The 19,560-nt window shown below is 44.3% G+C and overlaps 1 protein-coding gene across 1 annotated transcript in view; it reads right to left on the reverse strand.

Annotated features, from left to right (window-relative positions):
• clstn2 (calsyntenin 2) overlaps positions 1 to 19,560 on the reverse strand; it is a 133,342-nt gene that overhangs the window by 27,106 nt on the left and 86,676 nt on the right. The window contains exons 3-8 of the mRNA XM_035423592.1: positions 18,358 to 18,553; positions 16,067 to 16,275; positions 12,931 to 13,080; positions 8,141 to 8,326; positions 5,726 to 5,983; positions 4,196 to 4,317 (exon numbers count right to left, since the gene is read on the reverse strand). Of these exons, the coding sequence (XP_035279483.1) occupies positions 4,196 to 4,317; positions 5,726 to 5,983; positions 8,141 to 8,326; positions 12,931 to 13,080; positions 16,067 to 16,275; positions 18,358 to 18,553 (1,121 nt within the window). The remainder of the gene's footprint in view (positions 1 to 4,195; positions 4,318 to 5,725; positions 5,984 to 8,140; positions 8,327 to 12,930; positions 13,081 to 16,066; positions 16,276 to 18,357; positions 18,554 to 19,560) is intronic.

Below are 19,560 nucleotides of genomic sequence, written 5' to 3' on the forward strand. Positions count from 1 at the left end.
GACAAAGTTCCCAAATCATGAGCCTTTCAAACATGGTGAGGTTAATCTCATTTCTCTCCTTGGGGAGTGAAATAGTATCACTGGAGAGAACTTGGACTTTGAGGGGGATGTGTGACAACCTGAAGATTCTTGGGAATACAAATGCTGAGACTTAATCTGCAAAGGAGTCCATGGAAGTGAATGGGACACCATGGGGCCTTGAATCATGATACACCATCCTCTCCAGTTCTCTCCAGTTATCATGTCAGGATTTTAGTGTTCGACAAATTTGATCGAGGATAAAACTGCGCTATATAGCAGTATACAAAGTAAGAATAACAAAGTTTTTTGATAGAGGTAATTAGCTGTTCTTCCATATACTCATAAACTTTTCAAAAAATGATAGGTTAACCTCAAGTATTTCTTCTCCTGCTGACTCAGTGGGAGGACTCAGTGCTCACTGCGTGGGTAGATGTAGATTGGGCCTGTATGATACTAAAAAGCAGTCTGTATGATGGGACATGGAAAAGGACACTGTGGCGCCACCTCTATGCTGCATTAGCAATGTTGAATAGTTTCTCAAATCAAATATCTACCAAAACAGACAAAAATAGATCTTCAAGTCCACTAGGGAACAAAGGAACTGATCTACTGTTTCCCCCTCACTTCAGTACACATTTCAGTCATCTTTGTCCTATGTAACAATATTTTACTAAAATACATAACCAGCAGAAACATAACTGAGACTTTCCAAAAGATGCCAACTTTGATCACATTTCACCGCTTCTTCTTTTGTCATTCTTGGTTATTATGAGGCCATGCGCAGGTGGCAAACAATCTCTATTTGCTGGTTTTATTATTATTTTTGCCAATTCAGCAAGTCTGCTTGGTTGATTTTGAGAAGACTTTGCACAATGGTACAGCCAAAATGTCTCTAAAATCCCCCTTTTTGGATCCCACCTGAACAGTACAGGGTTTTAAACACTTGTCAGTGGGCTTTGGGCTGGAAAAAGCAAAGAGGAACAAAATGGCTCAGGCTGATATTTATGCGCACACAGAATCACATTAGCGGTGGCTGCAGGGATTTGATTTATGGAGTGGCAAAATTCTGTTTATTGTCACCGAGTAAACAGAACACAGATATTATAAAAACACAAAAACAAAAGCACAATAAATCTCTCTAAAACCTTGACATGTTAAAAAATGGATTTGAAAAGATTAAAAATCAGCATGTACATTTTTCCACACAACAAATGCAGACACCAGTCTGAAGATGATGAAGATGTAGATGAAGAAGATGATGACGGACAAGATGAAGAAAAAGATGAAGACAAAGAAGAAGAAGAAACTATTTAAGAATGGAATTGAGCATGATGAATGGTAAGAGACAGGGATCCTGGAGTGAAAAAAAGAGAAATTCTCTCACTCTGGCCCATGCTGTTGTTTGCATTCAAAGGCACTCTGTGTTGCAGAACACATTTACCCTTAAATGTAGGCATTGGCAGGCCCTCTTATTTAGAGTGACTTACATAAGTGCACACATACAGGTTTGCTGATGCCAAGTCATCAGGGTCATGACCAGCAGTAGTAGTTGATACATAATCTTACAACATAAATGTTTAATCACACATAAACCAACACTTAGTAGCACGTAGTAGTTCACAGCTGCCCAGTTAAACCTTAGCAGTAAAACTGAGATTCCCGCTAATTGCACATGGTATTCAGCTCCAAACTCTTTAGTAATTCATAAAAGTTATCGGTAGGATCTCTGTATCTCACAAAATCTGCGCGGCAGTGGTTCACTGATTTAAAACAGCAGCATCTGATTGACTACTGCAATGTGTCAGCTTATCATTGCTTGATCCTTCCTGATACACAAATGTCAAGGCAGCAACATCCAGAGAAACTTAAATTAGATGCATGGCAACAGCACAGGGGAGAAAGTTGCAGACGGTTTGCAAGGTGATACTGAGGGATAGGACGAATATTGTTTAAGTCTTGTTGGCTGCCAGAGAGTTAGTCTTGCAGTATGTTTTACGTCAATCAGGTTTTCTCTACTGTGGAAGCATATTTCATGGCAGCATAGGAAACTCATCCAAGTCATCTGAAAAATATATAGGACAGAGCTTCTGTTTCTTTTGCAAACCATAATTTGAACGTTAAAGGTTATAATGGTTTGGCCAAAAAAGGGAAGAAAAACATGCAGGCTTTCGCCTTTTTTAGTAAGGTGATTCATCATTAAAAAGCCCACTGTAATCCACTACACACTTACATGTGACATAATGGTGGCATCCCAATGGTGAGGAGCAAGGGGTATTTTGCCATTTCATTTTCACTTTACAAATTACTTTAAATATATGCCAACATAAAGCTGAGGTGGACAGCACAGAACCCTCTTTGGGCTTACGGTCCCTTTACTGAGAGACTGTTGCCAACCACACACTTCCTCTCAAACGAGTCAGTCCCTAACTCCCCACAGGAAGAACATGAGAAAAATATATGGGAGCTGCTATAGACCTCCCTCTGTACAGAGACGGCCTCACCCTCATTGGCTGTATGAGGAACTAAAGGCCCACTGCAGTGCTTTTTCCTTTGCCAACACTTAGCCTCCCCATGCTCCCGTTCTGCTCCATTAGCCACAGCCATCCGAAGCACTCAGCCATGTTGACGTGTAAGCAGGAAGTGAGGGCTTCCTCATCTCTTCTGTCAGTAGAGCTTTGCTTCCTGTCAGTGTTGAGCACCTCTCCATTGACGTACGGGCACTCCATGAACTCAGTGTGTATTGAACAACAGACTCCTAAGAGGGAACGGAGTGATGGCATTCAGTGACATCACATGGAAGGTTAGCATTAGGTAGTAGCGGTGTATCCAGGCCCAAAAACTATTTGGTAATGAACAGATAATGTGTTGTATACAGATTTCTTTTCTTCCCAAAGTTAACCAATGGTATTCAGAACATTTTGGGAACATGATATCAGTGAAAAGAGTGAACAGTTTGTTTGTGTGTGTGTGTGTGTGTGTGAGTGAGTGGCTGCCTACATACGTGCGCGTGTGTGCATCTGTGTGTACACATGTATGCGTTGGATTGTATGCGTGAATGCGCTTGTGTCATTGTATCAATGCGTGTTTTGGCAGCGCATAGGTGTCAGCGATGTGTGGGTTTTCATCACAGGTGATGGAGTATCGCTGTTTTCCCTGAGAAAGGTCACTGCCGTGGAGTGTACTTCATCCAGATTACACGCGTCTCAGCGCGGCGCTCTCCTCTCCGCGCGGCGAGATAAGAGTCGGGTGACACCGCCGCACCCACACCGCCAATTTCACAAACAAGGAGAGAGGCTTTCAGCAGAAAACACCGCAGGAAACGCTCGCCTCACTGAATAACAGATAAGTGCTCATGGAAATCAGATGTTTTCTGAGTGCACTTCAGCTCTTCAAAATAGACACGGGCTGTCATGAAATCGGAATTAGATTTATGAAAGCACGGCCAGACGGGCAAACTTGTTATTGCTGATTATTAACAGTAATGACTTTCGTCTGCATGCCACCTTCCAATCAGAGGTCTTAAATCTGGGAGGTGGAAACCTCATTCACCAGCCCACGCAATAGCAGAGCATAGTTTTCAGGTGGTTAATGGACAGTTACCATTTATGCACCTAACAAAGTTGCCACATATTATTTGAGGTGGAAAAGCTAGATACGGAAAGACAACGATGATGACAGTTGTAGTATGATCAGAAATTCTAAATTACTTGTGCAATGGTTTCCTATCTTATCCAGAAAGGGCTGCCGTGGGTGCAGGCTATTGTTTTAGCCTAGCACTACAACACTTGATTTAACAAATTAACTAATCATGGTCTTCAGTCAAAACCTTGCTAAGTAGAATCAGGGGTCTTAGGGCTGGGCTAAAACAGAAAGCTGCACCCACACTGGCCCTTTCCAGATAAGATTGGATACCCCTGATCTAGGTGCCAGAGAGAAGAGAGACCGTGGGCAAGGACGGTCTTCAAACAGTAAAGATCATACAGGAGTTTTATTCACTTTCCAAAAGAAACCACTTTATTTCCGAATGATCCAATTAAGTCTCGGCTAAAATATGAATTAAAACTAGCAGGCAATATAGGCTTCAGTGAGCATAGCAGTTTGCCTTTTGTCCAGGTGTACGTGCACCCTCTTTTAACCCAAAAAAATGTTCCACAGTCTCTCTCAGGGCGCTCACCTGCTCCAGCCTCCAGTGGAACTCAGCCGGGCGGAAGGTGTCCACCTGCGTGAAGTCCCTCCTCAGCAGGAAGACCAGGCGGCAGTGATGGACGTACAGGGAATAATGATGTCGATTCATTTCTGTCCAAGACAACACAGATGCAAGTGTCACAGGCCTTACAATCACTTCCGCGCATCACTCTGGATAACAGCATCTGCTAGGTGACTGTAATATAATGCGATGACACCGTGAGAGGGTGTGCAGTTCTGACAGGAACACTTTGATGAAGAGCCTATCAATATGAAGAGCCAAACATCCTGGAAATTATCCTGCAAATAAATGTTCCCACATACTTACAAATATGAACAACAATGAGCAGCAGGTGACTGCAAGCTGCTGACTGTTCTCAGACTGACTGCTTATCTTTCTCAAGCCTCTGGAACTGTAGGACCCAACAGTCAGCTGTCCCTTTAATGGAGACGGTGCTGACCGTTGTTCATCTCAGTTTTCTGCTCCCATTGATTTCAATTACATCTTTCTTTGATTTGCTGTGATGCACATGATGGGGCTGCCCAATGAGAAGCTAAAAGGGCTGCCATCTCTGATCACGGCTGTTCCATGTCCTATCAGCGAAAGCGCATGACCGCAAGAATACGATCTAATCAAGAGAACCTATGCATCAACAGCCCCCCCCCCCCCCCCCCCCCCCCGCTGCTTGCTGACTGTCCTAGTCAAACTGTCATTGGAAATTAAATCAACGGGAAGCAGAGGGAGTCACAGAATGGTAGAATAGTTATAGGACTCTATTGACAGTGCCCTCTTGACCACATTGGTTTGAAATCGATGGCGTAATTCCACCTCTGTCCTCCTGTTTGGTGTCCTCCCTCAACCCTCATTTTCATGTACCTCAGTACTATATGCTTCACTGGCCGACACTGACTCTATTCCATACAGTATCTCAGGCTTGTATCTACCCCTGCCTATACCCTATTCCCTATGCTGGCTTCAATCTGTATCCATGGCTATGCCTCTACCCCTGTCTATACCCCATTCCCTACGTTGGCTTCAACCTGTATCCATGGCTATGCCTCTTCTCCTGCCTATACTCCATTCTCTATGCTGGCTGCAACCTGTATCCATGGCGATACCTCTAGCCCTGGCTATGCTCTATTCCCTATGCTGGCTTCAAAGTGTATCCACGGCTACACCTCTCTGATTGTATCTACACCCTATGTGCCTCTACCGTTGTCTATGCCTCTACCTGTTTCTACCCCTGTGCCTGTTTAAGATGCCTTCATTACCCCTGCCTATACCCCATCCACTGTGCTGGCTGCAGCTTCTACCGCTCCGTCTATCCCTATACCTCTAACTGGCCCTGCCCCAACCCCTACACCTTTCCTATCTGCATCTGTGCTCCTACGTTGCTTCTACCCCTAACAGCTGCTTCTACCCCTCCCCTTTCCTCCCCTGTCCTACCATCCCCTCCCCTTCCCTCCCCTCGACGCCCATCCCCTGCCTCCGCCCCTGGCCCCGCAGAGTCCCTCTCACCCGTCTTATCGGAGTTGCAGAGCAGCGTCTCCTTCTCGGCCCGCGGGCCCAGACTCGGGCCGTGCTTCATCCAGGTGGCGATGGTGAACTGGTCCGTCAGGTTCTGGGGCACCACCTGGTCCGGCACGTTGGCCGCCTGCCGTCCGTCAAAGCGGAAGATGAGGTCGCTGTCCCTCCCGCTGTCCGTCAGCAGAGAGGCTGTCCAATTGGTGGAAGCGCTGGGGGCGGGGAGAAGGTCAGTGCTGCCAGACTCAGCACCTGAAAAATCACCACAGGGACACGACGCCATTAATCTCTGCATGCCCAATATAAACCACGATCAACTGATTCTCATTTGTTTACTCCAATAAGTAAAATAATAGCATGATTAATGGTACAGCAGTCATTTTTCACAAGAGTTTTTTTTATCACTTGTGCATTACAAATGCAAGACAACCGTTCATCCACTCACTCATTGCAAATGACATTGTATATCCATTATGTCACAATCAACCAAATGACTGCAAGTTTGTCTGTGCTTGGCCTGTTGTGTGAATCTATTTTGAAAAGGAAGCAGGGGAAACGGAAGTGCAAAGGTGTGACTAATGTTGGATGTTACATGTTACATTATACAGTGTTTTTTCAGTGTTGAGAGTGTTGCCCGCATCCTGCATGGGCTTATCTTTGAGATCCTTGAAGTAAACGATATGCCTTCTAGACTTTATTATAGCTACAGGATTGGAATAATGCCATGACAACGGTAAGTGGGGTGAAGGCGAAGCAATTATACTGCATGTCTGTGTTTGAGATGCCTTAAGACTTTATATGTGATCTCCAGCTGAAACCCCTACAGACTGGTGGTCACAGACATTAAGGACAGACAAAGACAGTCTCAGCCTTAAGTGTTTAGTATTGATCCTGATAATTAATTCTAGACACCTCTGACATCTTCAGAAAGGTTAAATATTTGAGTGAAATATGTGCAAAGAATAAAGTCATTTGATAAAATAAATGAGATATGAAAAATAAATTTGCAAAAGGCCTTCCAGTAAAAGAACCTACCAACACACAATGCCACAAAACATTTTTATTAAAATTAGTTTTTAAACTTAAGCTGATAATAAAGCATTTGCTGAAATAATTATATCCATAGAGAAATTGCAATGACTTTCTTTAAATTCATATTTGTCGTTGTATTATATCTTTCCATACAATGTTCTGCTCTGTATTGATTTATTTTCATAAATATTTTCATTGCAATGGTACCTGCCGCACAATGGTGCTCTGGACCCTTTGGAAACATCCTCGGGGGAAGAGGAGTTAAGCGCTATTGTTGTGAAACTGATTACTGGCCCATAATTGACCTCAGCCTCCTTTTCATGAAGGCTGAATCCCACAGCATATCGACAAGGTTGTGCCCATTACCCCCATGAAAAATGAAAGAAGGCCTTTTTGTATGTGCAGCCTACAGCTGTTTCTTTTTGCTCAGTTCATTATGCTCGGTTTCCCCGAACCTTTTATAATAGCAGTGGAAAGTTATTGACGTAATTAAAATGAATGTGGAAGATCTCGCCAGTGAGCTTTGTGCAGCTTGTTATCCGAACTCTTTGTGTGCGATCTTAAATTGATTTTGCAACTATAATTTATTTTACGGTGTACATTAGGTAATGATTATGGAACCCTGAAAAGCACTCAAGTTGTAAACCAGGCATAATGAAGAAGTAAGAAGAAGCATTTCACTAAGGTTATCAAGACACATCGGAGGCCATTATTCAAGCAGTGCCAGTCTATGGCACCATATAATGAACTGCAGTTGTCACAAAGAAAAAAACACAAAGACTTTACTATTATTTACTTATGAGAAATTTGTACATTCAAGATAATACACTGCCGAGCTTTTTAGATCTGAAGTTCTGTAGCAGTCTAAATGTATTTATGTACAGGCTCTTTTTAGATGTATATCGCCAGATTTTCTGTCGCACACCTGTGAATGGGGGGGGGGGGGGGTGTGTGTGTGAAAAGAACGTGACACAGTGACAATTGCAGTGACAAGGAGATAGAACAGAACAGAATTAGCAAATTGCCATTTGATTCCCCGAGTGTCGAAACCAAATAAAGATTAAATAAAGAGCCAAGCCACAGAGTTTCTGAAAGATTCCCAGCCTTTGGGACAGAATAGGAACCCCTGTCGGCAGCCATCTCTGGATCTCCTTGACCCCTCAGGTTTCACACATAGATAAAACCAACTGCTGATAACTGAGCATACTCTGGTCTGTTGAATTAGGTTTTCACTCTTACCAGAGTGTTCATACAACAGATGTAAGAGAAGGGCAGGAAGACTAAAATGGGGCCAGCTGCACTCTATGCACCGATAACAGAGTTTGTGAGTGCCTGGCAAATAATTTGTCGCTTGGGCGGTGCAGGGGACTAGCGTACCGCACAGTTTCTGCAGCGACTTCTCGGAGTAGGTCTCCCGGTCACATCCTTTCCCAATATGGCTGGTCTGCAGCTCCACGGTGGCCCTCACCGAGGACAGAGGGCTGTCGCACGTCTCCAGGTGCATCTTGGGAAACAGCTGCTTGCTGCCGGTCCCCGGGTCATAGTCTACTCGCTTGTTCCAGCCTGGGAAAGAGACACGCTAATAATGACTCTAAAAATATGGCCTCGTGCAACTTTCAGCAGCTGTCCTCGTCAGGAGATGATTTACATTGCTTATATCTTGCGTGCTACCCATTTGCACAGCTGGGTCTTTCCTGATTAAGTGGCACAAGCTCTTGGCAGCAGCGCCATACCTGTGGATTCAAATCGGCAACATTCTTGTTACAAGGCCAGGCCCATAACCACCACAATTCACTGAAACCATTTAGCAAAGAAGGAAGCATAAACAGAGTACTACAGACAAAAGCACAGACATACAGAAGTTGTATGTTTTTTTGCATATCCCAGATGTATGAGATGATGAATGCTGACTCTGTTTATTTTAAGTCCAATCCGGTTCATGTGATTAGAATAAGAAAACAGCCATGAACAAATACAGACAAGAAAAAAAAGAAGAATGAGGAAATTTTCTTACACACAGTTTACAATCAAATGTGATCATACGCATGTTTCGTGAATGAGACCCAATATCTTTATTTTTCTATCTCAATCATAGCAAGTCAAGGTCATATTGCACACAAAAACATTCTTCTGGCTTACTATTTATAACAATGTAAAGCAAGGTGTAGTTTGACAAATCGGCTCATGGCCAAAGAAGTAAATTATAGGACAAGACTATTTGCTAGTCAGCAAAAAAATAAAAAAATGTAGTCTTATGTCAAGGTCAGAGTCTGTAGGAATCTAAATATGCTGGCGATCCAAAGGAAGGAACATAGGAATGATGGTCAAGGAATGCAATACTTACGTTAATACCAGCCAATCTACCCCCAGCCAATCAGAATAACATCAACACTCATGACAGGTAGTCAGAGTAACTCCAGTATTACACAGGGCAGAGCTAAATCTCTGCCTTGAAAGGCAAGATCAAACTCCACACAGACAGGAAACCCTCCTGGAGCACGACTGATGCCAGACCACTGGAGTTAATAATCGTTCCCTTTCCAAATTTAATTGGACCGGGGCTCTTCTTGTTTGTGCAGCGCAGTAAACGGGAGGCAGAAATAGAACAAAGCGGAGAGGAAAGTGCAGCGTGTGCCCGTGCTTAGCAGCCTGCTCCAGCCGTCTCCCCTTATAACACTCAGCGCTTCATACGTCTCCTATTTACTTTGTTTGAAGGATATTCCCAGAGTAGGCTTCGGCTAAGAGAACACAGATCAAGTTATTTTTCTGGCTTCTGCTCCGGTCGATAGGAAAAGGAGGCAGTGGCGCTAAGAGCAGAGCTCCGAGCTTTGCGGCAGTTTTCATTCAAAAAAAAAAAAAAAACCTGTAAATACTTTAGCCAATTCAAATTAGGTAAGCTCAGCGCAGGGGGAAATCTCACTGATGAAACGGCTGGTCGTGTCTGGGGTTTGGCAACGGTGGAATGCTTTCCCAACACTTGTTAATCCCTGTCATGCAGTGACTCGCAGACATATGGCATATCTGTGCTAATGTTTTTCATCAGACTCGTTACCATGCCCTGCTGTAAAAGACACATTTTTATTGAATTTATGGAAAACATACACATAGTGATACTTTGCAAATGGGAACTCTGCCAAACCCGTGCCTAGCGCTAAAAGCTAATTCATAGGCACTGACACTGTTCCCAAGCTAACATGTAATGCCTGTCTAATGTTGTGGCAACAGCATCGAATTGCTGGAACACTGATTATCACCTGGCAGTCTGTGCATGGCTTGCTCCTCACTGGCTGGGGTTCCAGTTCACAATCACATTTGGTGAAATAAAGGGTTTCAGTGATGCAGTAATGCAGTTCTTACATAGTCACACAGCCCTACGGCTGTGGGGCATAAAATAGCTTGAGCAGAGCGCGCTGAGGCCGGATGTCTGTGCATTTCTAAAACCCCCTGCGACCCTCGAGACTATAGAGTAATAATGCACACACAATGCAGGCAACGTCAACTTAAAATAGTGCGGTTGTTACAAGCTGAGTTCACAGGTAGGGCACTGAAGCAATGGGCTTATCCTGATTTGGCCCACTGAATATCCAGCCTTGCTGATGTGGAAATATAAGATACATACATTTTTTCTGGATAAGGCTAAACACAGAAATAAAGTGATGTAGGCCTACCACAGAGTAACATGGATACTGAATGATCCCACAGCCATACGAGACACTGCACCCTTCCAGACCTTAAAAAGCAACACCATCGACAGATTGGATTTAATCTGAGGGCAAACATCTGATAATCCAGATTAGGGGGTCAGATGATAAGGAAAAAGGGATGGATGTCTAAATGGGCATGTTTTTATGCCACAAAAATATGTCACTGTATTAATCTTCAGCTTTTCAAATAGTACGTACATATGGAACAGCATACATATTTTAAAAGCAGGAAATGGGCATTGGCAAATCTCCTCCTCACAAGGGTAAGAGTTGCTGTGATAGAAAAAAAGTAGAAAAATTCACTGTGGAAGAGCACAAATGAAAGGTTAGTGCAAGAGGATGCAGTGTGATTTTTAAAGTCATAGTCTCTTCTTCTGTTTTCACATCTCCTGAAAACAAATCAAAAAGTGACGAGCAGGACTGTAAGGACAGAGAACAAGGTTCTTTCGATATGGGAAAAGTGACAGGGAAGTTTACCGCAAGAGCAGTGATTTCTAGCGAGTAATCTGTGCTGACAGACAGGGAACGAGAGCGAGACGAGACCGACAAAAAGACAGAACAGAGAGGGAGAGAGACACGCAATGACCCAGCGAGCATTTCTGTGGTGAAAAGTCAGTGACACGTCGGTCAAACGCTGTCCAAGCATTGAGCAGAAAACGGCCTGTCTTTGTTTGAAAAGTGAGTTTTCTACCTGACTAGAACGTAGTCAGGCCATTAACCTACTCCATTTATGTCAAATCTCTCAACCTTGAGTTCCACCCCTCCAGATGTCTAGGTTCCGGCTTTTGCTCACTGGAGAGAGACAGAGATGCCCAATTCGCAGAGAGTGGCTGAGACAGAGATACAGTTAGAGAATGAGATTATATCACAGAAACCTGTAAAAGGGAGGATTTAGATATGTCAGATAATCTGCTTTCACAACCTTACTACATGTCCATTTCCAGCTTAGCAGAATTTCCTTATACACTCCATGCATTCTCAGTATTATACACCATACAGTATATCCTACTTAATATGTACAAGCTACAGTGTACATCTTTCTTGTAGTATCTGCTTTGACTGCGTGCATTTCATACAGAGAAAATCGATTTATTAAAGCTGTCGACACCTCTATGGACCGTGTCAGTGATGTAATTGCAATCAAACGGGGACCAATGAAGAGCTGAAATACACCACCTTATAAGGCAAAGGTGATGAGGACAGAGAGTTTTATTGGGGTTGTAAAGGTTGTTAACTGAATAAATGTTTAGACAATTATGCGACCAAGTGGCGTGAATGTCAGATGTTTCAGCCCTGTTCCAGGGCACTGGGAGTCGGCGAGCCCTCTCTGCTCAATAGAATGACGCATTTTAGCACAGAAAGAACGGGGGACGCGCCACCCCTTTCGCCGGGAGTTACGGGACGATGCGATTGCTTCTTAGCCTGCTCTGGGTGACATTTAGGGCACGTCTCTCTGGTGTACACACGCCACGCTGCCCTTTGCGAGCGGGATCAGCCACTGCTCCATCAGGGGAGCTGCTCTCCGGCTAATGAAATGTCTAAATCCTCATTTTGAGAAGGAAAAAAACAGGAGAGGAGCAAAGTCGCATCAAAGGAAAGATTAGGGAGCCTGCAGTTGTGGAGGTGCACGAGCGTGCCCCACGTTCAACCGTTCGCTGCTCAGCCACTGCTCTGGCCTTTATTATTATTTTCCTTTTCGGGCATGATTGGAGGATGTTACTAGCCTGCTGGGAACAGCCTGCTGCTTGAACAGATGTGCGAAAAGGAAATTAGGCTCGCATGCACAGCTTTTCAGCTATATCCTGTTGGTGTTAGATGAGAACTCATTAAAATTTCACCTATAGTATGAATAGAGCCTGTCAATTATTATCATGCTGAAAGTTGACAATTCATATATATTTAGGTCATTCCAGTGCGAACGGGCCTTATGAATTAAAACTGCTACATGAACCTTGATGGCAGGGGTGCCGTCGAGAAGTCTATCCAATGCGGCTGACAGGAGAGCTATAAACAGGCTTTTATACTGAGCAAGTTGTGCATTGATGCAACTGCCAGAAACTTAAGTAATCACCAGATTGTTGTCCTTCATGATATATTTCTGATATTGAAAAATATTTTGTATTGAGCTGTACCTTATGTGAAAATTGCAATAACTGCAATACAATAGTATCAGATTAGCAATCATTGCTAGGTAATATCAATGCCACATCAATGTCAGAAAAAATTCAGCAGCTTTAATTTAATGACTAATTGTAATTTGCTGTGAGCTGTGAAAAAAGTGGGGCTTCCTGACAGATTTCTGACAGGTTGCATCTATGGCCTTTTTATATCACCACATGACCCTTGGCTCCTACATCCCAGCGCTGCCCTACTCTCAGAAATGATCAGGCAGATCTGTGGCCGGTGCAGTGCTGGGGTGAGAACTGAAAGGGTCCGAACACCTGAGTGAATGCTGCTGCTTACCTTGCCAGCCTGGCTTGCAGACGGGCTTGACATCGATGCGCACCTGCACGCTCTCCGCTGCCCTCTTTTGGCCGCAGTCGAACGCAGTCACCATGATCTTGTACCGCGGCTGCTTGTCGAAGCTCAGTCTCTCTGTATTCCTGATGTTGCCTGGAAGAGGAGAGAGGACATCTGTTTATGAATAAACTAAAACAAAAATCAGTCACAAAAACAATTACGGAAATGCAATTAGACCAAAAACTGGTTTTATATTTTTAGTGTTTGTATCCTAATGGTCTAGATAGGTGTGTTTGAAATGATGGTTTATTCTCAGGAAGTTGACCTGAAGATTACTAATTGTGTTGTTCATCCACTTAGAATCAGCTGACTGAGGGTTCTCACTTGTGTATTCTCTCAATATGGAAGGGCCTTGCTGAGGTTCATATTTGGATCACTGAGTTGTGTAAGTGTAATTGATAAAGGCCTAATTTCATTTGGCCCACCCTGTGTTGTTTGTATTCTTCTTTATAATTTAAAATGGAGGGTTTCACTAGTGTGTTTCACTTCAGCCACGAAAGGAAAGACACTAACACAAAAAGGAAACTGAAACCCTCTACGACATGGGGTAGGGATGCTATTTATCTGAGGCCTAGCTTCCCTTCACAGTATCATGACATATGTTTTTGCCGCCAGTATCTAAAGCTAAAAGGACTATGCTAACAGAACCAAGCTCAGACGTGAATGATCTGTGTGGGTGGCAGTAGGCCCAGGTCATCGACAAAAGACTGGGATCTGATTTCATTATAAAGATTAAGTACTAGGGCTGCAGGACAGAGCCAACATAATGGTTAGTTTACTGTACGTAGATGTCAAACAGCGCTGGAGTTATGACTCACACGCGGCCCTTGAGAGAAGAATTCTGCTATTTTGTTTCCAAATTTCTCAACATATTTATATTCTCAATACTGATTTTTATGGCATCATGTGCATTACCACCTACACCAATTTGAACAAATGTAATAAATGGACCTGATGTCAAATTGAACCAAATGTCTTTTAAAGTCTGCAAAGCAAGCCAAAGCTTTATTATTTTCCCTTTATTTATTATTCTGGTGAACATTTTCATTAATTAGATTATGAAGACTGCAACTGGTCAGTTGTGCGGCAGTTTGGAAGAAAGTCAATCTGATTCTTCCTCAAGGCATAATTCTGAGCCAATATCCATCAAATATACTGCAGAAAAGCTACCTCTCCCTCTCGGTCTCTCTCTCCTTCCCTTCCAATCTCTCTCTCTCTCTCTCTCTCTCTCTCTCGATCTTTCTCACTTTCTCTTTTTCTGTCTCACCCCACTCATTCTCTCTCCATCTTCCTTCTCTTAATTTCGGAAGAACTGGAGGTATCTTGGGGGCGTTTATGCAGTGGTTAGCACCTCGGACTTGGCCTCTGTGTTCTCTTACTTATCCTCTCTCTCTTGTCTGACAGCACTTTGATCCAGTGGAGCGACTTTTCTGCTCGCGGTTGTCAGACATGCCTCTCAGATTTAAAAAAGGGCCGTCTGACAATGCCATCTACACCAGCCCAGAGTGCAGAATATATATTTTGAATGCTGCTCATCTCCGATAACACCCTAACCTCAATTTACTGTTAAATATTCAATTGTCTTTTGAGAGAGGGCGCACATAATTTGGGCCGTGCATAAAGCACGACGGACTGGGCTGATGCTAAATCTGAAGCGACACGTGTTCTAATGCAGATGAGCTTACACTGGATCACTTTGACCTTTTCTGTCAGATGTGGCAACACCTGTCATTAAGATGATGTATAAACCAACAGAGCTCTGATATTTATATGTGCACGCCCCACTGGTTCTTATTCCATTTTAGGGGATATAAATAGCCTTGGATATATATTCTAACCCACGCAGTGCATGCAATCTCTTTAACTACAGGATATATATATATATATCGAAATTCAATAAAAGCATTCAGATATCATTCTCTTTAATAAAGTTCCAACAGTTCCTCTGCCTATGTTCTCCAGACTACTGCATCTATCTCCAATCATCTTCTCTCACTCCACTCCCTCTCCGTCTTTCTCAGTCACCGAGAGCCAGAGGCCTGTTGTTTTTAATAAACCACAAAGGCCTGTGATCCACATTTAATCACGGAGCCAAATACCCCCAAACTAAACGCAGTCTGGAGGCCCAAGCATCCCTCACTGTCATTTCGGCTCAAACGGATCAGCGAGAGCACCAGTCACCGAGCAGACACTGGGACGGCCCTAGGCGGCAGCGCGACCGGCAGCGGAGGAGCCGTAACTGGAGCTGCTGCTGGAGATGTGCGATCAAAGTGTTCCCAGGTGACAGACAACTAGCCCTCATTGTATTGGAAAATTACACTGAGACAAGTAATGGAGGTAGAAGAGAATGCCAGGGGTGTAGATGGTTGGATTGAAAGTGCCAAATCAGATATCAAAAAAGTACCTTTTTTTTGGTTAGTCACAGAATTGTAAAAGAACAGAAACCAGCAAAGGCAGCCATGTAAAATGTCACCCTGAGAAGGACTGCGACTGTTAAACACAATGATACAGGTGACGGTGATACAGTGCAGCCAACTTCCTACCCAGTAACACAGGCTATTTATAAGAACATTTTTTACGTTGCTGATGAGAGAATCAAAAGAGGTTGAAAAGGCCACAGCAACACTTTAGACTAGGTTTCTTAGCGACAAATAAATAGTTCCTTTCGATGACTGAATGCTTTCATAAATGCTCAGTGAATTTGTAAGAAGATGTAAGGAGAAAGGTGACTGCTTTGGAACCAAACACAGAAGATAAATGTAGAATAGAATGGAGGACTAATTGGAACAGACGAAAACAGCATTTTCTGACGGAAATGTGAAATAGATTGGACATACAAGAGTGTCTACAGCCTAGACCAGGGATCATCAACTCTGGCCCTCAAATCCAAATCCAGCCCTGGTTTTCTTTTCTCCCAGATAATTAGTGCTACTGATTGGCCAGACTGTCTTCACACCTGACTCCCAGGCAAAGGGAGGGTGGAAAACCAACAGTTCTCGGCCCTCGAGGACCGTGAGTTGCTGATCCCTGGTCTAGACAGAGAAAGGGGAAAAAAACACAGTTGGGGTTAGGCGCTGACCATTGCGATCGATGGCGAAGGGCGTGTCGGCGGTGATGATGTCGTAGTTGCAGATCTGGCTGTATTGCGGCGAGCAGTCCTGGTCCCAGGCCTCCACCTGCAGGATGCTGTCGTAGATCCTCCCCTCCGTCACCGCCGCGTGGTACACCGGCTCCCGGAACACTGGGGCGAACTCGTTCACATCGTCCACCTGGATGTGCACCACTGCCCTGGCCAACGGCAGACACGAGGGGGCGACGGTGAGTCAGAGAGGCGAGGTTAAGGTGCGACAAGAGGAATTCAGGTGGAATCAGGTGTGGTAACGTGTGTGAATGCAAAGACACCTCTAGCTAGGGGTACCTACCTTAAAAATAAAAAGTGTCACAAGCTCAAGTCAACCAGAGTAATGCTCAATTCTCTGATGGTAGCATTATAATATGATATTAGCTGACATTGGCTACTGTTTTGACATGATCCATGTCCTTTCCCTTTCTGGCTGGGATTGGCGTGAGTAGGTTCAGAATTAAGACAAGATGAATGTATTCAGGGGCCTCTTTACATTAGTCAAACGAGTGGAACAGAGAGGTATCATTAATAAAGATTAACACAAGCGAATCACTACCAGAGTTCCAACAGAGAATCTAACACTAAGCCTTAACTCCTTCTTTCTCCCTCTTTCACTTTCTCTCAGCCTCTTCTCTCCCCTTTTATCTCTTTCCTTTCTCCCTCTCTCTCCCCCTTGCTTATCTCCCCCCTCTCTCTTTCTCTGCCTCTTTTCTCCTGCTCTTATCGCACCACCCCTCTCTCTTTCAGCTAAAGAGCAAGTATCAGAAGGCAGTAATTAAAGATGGAGGGAGGTGACAAGCAGAAGGCAGCCCCATGGGAGGTCAGGAAATGCCAACCCGGGTGCCTCTCTTTGCCAATACACTGCGACAGGTGAGGAGAAGCAGGTGCGCCCTGAACAGTGAGCTTCAGCACACACTGGCATAACTGCAGCATTTCCTCCGCTTCCACCCAGGAAACGCGGACTCCCATGTGTAATGTTGCGCACAGCCAAATTCATTCTTGTACTACACAGGCAAGTTAAGAGACTTAACTCACCAAGAAATGTTTTTGTTTGTGCTCCCAGGCAGAATAATGTCTGTTTTTTTTTCTCAGGAAGAGGTGAGCACAGCATAGTCACTCAGTAAGGGGTGTGGCTGTCACCTCCATCACCTCTGTGGTCAGCCACATTGAGCTCACTCTGTAGTAACATTGGGTGTGATGCTAGCTGGACCAGAAGATGAGTTCAGTGCCTGGCTGGTATTGGATCTACCCTAGAGCAAGGTGTGACCCACATGAAGAGTGAAGTCCTGGGAAGAAATAAGGGTTTGAGGATAAGGAGGATCTAAAGCTCTGCAAGCTCTGACCCTGGGTAAGTGGGACAGGGTTGGAGATATAATGAAGCCAGGTGCCCAGGGGCATCAATCCTTCAAAGGCCTCCTCTTGACCACACTCTGTGTCTGAGAATGAAAGAAAGATCTTATCTGGGCCAAGATTATGACCACATAAATTTCAGAGCGTATATGGAGTATGGGCCCGGGGAGCATGTGTCAGTCAGTTGTTCTCCTACCTTGTAGAGTGTGATAGAGGTGATGTGGTTGTGTGTGTGTATGTCTCCCTCTCACACACACAGACCAACGTGCTCAGGCACTTAAAGTGTGTTCACATTCCGCTTTAAACAAGCCTTGTCTGTGATGGGAGCCATTGTTTTTGATGGGGCCCTGGTGTTGGCTTGCTTTGGTGCTTGGGCTAGCATTTTTTTTTTAAATTATCGAGTCTACCTTAAGCCACCTTCCACGCATTGCAAGAACATCCAGCCAATCATGAAACAAAAAGGGGGTGGGCTAATATGTACAGCTAATATTAGCTATGTGGAAGGAACACTAGCTATCTATTCAGCTAGTTGACCAAATAGTTTCATATCAGGTAGATAAACAGATTAAATTTAGCTTGATAGGTAATTCTAGGACACTGGCCGCCCACTGTCCCTATCAAATAAATAAATAAATATAAATGTCAGCTCTGTTCTGTATTTATGTATTCCATGCAAGCTTCAGTAAATGGTTGCTATGCAGTGATTACATCCCCTCATTTCAATATTTTTATTGACAAGTATGAGACACACCCCTCAACAAAACATTGCTTCAAGCTTTGTGTTAGCGCCATCTGAGTTTAACTTTACTCCCCCACAGGCATCCACCCACACACACACACACTCACAGCTTCACGGCCATGCCAACACGCATACAAACACACACACAGAAGCTTACTTGTGGGACTTCTTCCAGTCTGCTCCATTGGGCTGGGCACCACAGTCATAGGCTTGAACAACGAAGGTGTACTCCTTCTGCAGCTCACAGTCGATGGGGCTCTTGGCTCGTAGCTGTCCTTCCCCAGACGTCCTGTTCAGCACCACCGCCTCAAATGGGGCTTCCTGTCCGTGGATCTTAAATGCACAGATCTCACCTACAGAGGAGGACAAAAGGCAAAGGGAGAGATTACATCTTCTACAGGACCACAGAGACCCAGGCACTGATCTCTACTTCTCGTTATTCTAATCTTCCAACAGCGTCGTCGACTATGAATGGTGGGGTGAATGGGTCTCACAAGTGTCTACTTTTACTTTCCGTTTAAGCTTCAAAGGCTGTCAGCAGGGATAGAGTCTCAAGAGAATCAAATCTTGCCTTAGTTTCCATTCAAGGCCATTATGACAGTATGACTCATCGTAATCTTGATCTTAAAGGTGTTCTTTGGTCTTGGTTTCATATGCAGTGCTGTACATGCACAATTACCAATTTTCTGACCCTGATTTAATGCAGCTATATAATGGTTAAGACTGAATCTGGGTTTCATTACTGGTTCCTTGCTCATGTTGTCTTGGTCAGACCATTAAGAAATCGACCCTTTGCGTTGGCTATCACTAGCTCCAAAACCAGAAAAAAAGCTTCAAGGAGCAATAAGCATGACTGAGCCATATCAACCCCACCCCAAACAGTTCGGCTCATCATAAATCAGTTAGATCCCTCTTCGCCGAAACAGTTCCAATCTCAGCCTCCTGTCCCACCCCTCCACCGTGGAAGAGTGTTCTTTTCACGGATTTAGCGAAATATCCCAGTCACGTCTCTCAAGCTGGCGGGTCTTAGCCTGGCTGGAATCCGTGCTCATTCTGCACTCTGGAGGCTGCTGGCAGGTCCTGATAAGCCCAAACTTTCTTTGCCGTGCTGAGCTCTTCCTTTGTTTCTATTTTACGGCGGGTTTAGGCGGCACAATCTCTGCGCCTCTCCAAAGAGTTCAAACGACAATTTACCCTCCGCAGTTGAAAGTGACTTCGGTCCCGCCCCTTTTCTTTCAGCAGTGCAGTTATATAAGTCCCACAGTCTTTTATCAGACTCACTGTGTATGGGCAGCACAATGGCGGAGCGGTGAGTTGGGAGAAATGATAAAAAATAATGCAGACTGCTGCGCTGTGCATG

Source organism: Anguilla anguilla, chromosome 6, assembly GCF_013347855.1.
Source record: "Anguilla anguilla isolate fAngAng1 chromosome 6, fAngAng1.pri, whole genome shotgun sequence".
Lineage (NCBI taxonomy): Eukaryota > Metazoa > Chordata > Actinopteri > Anguilliformes > Anguillidae > Anguilla > Anguilla anguilla.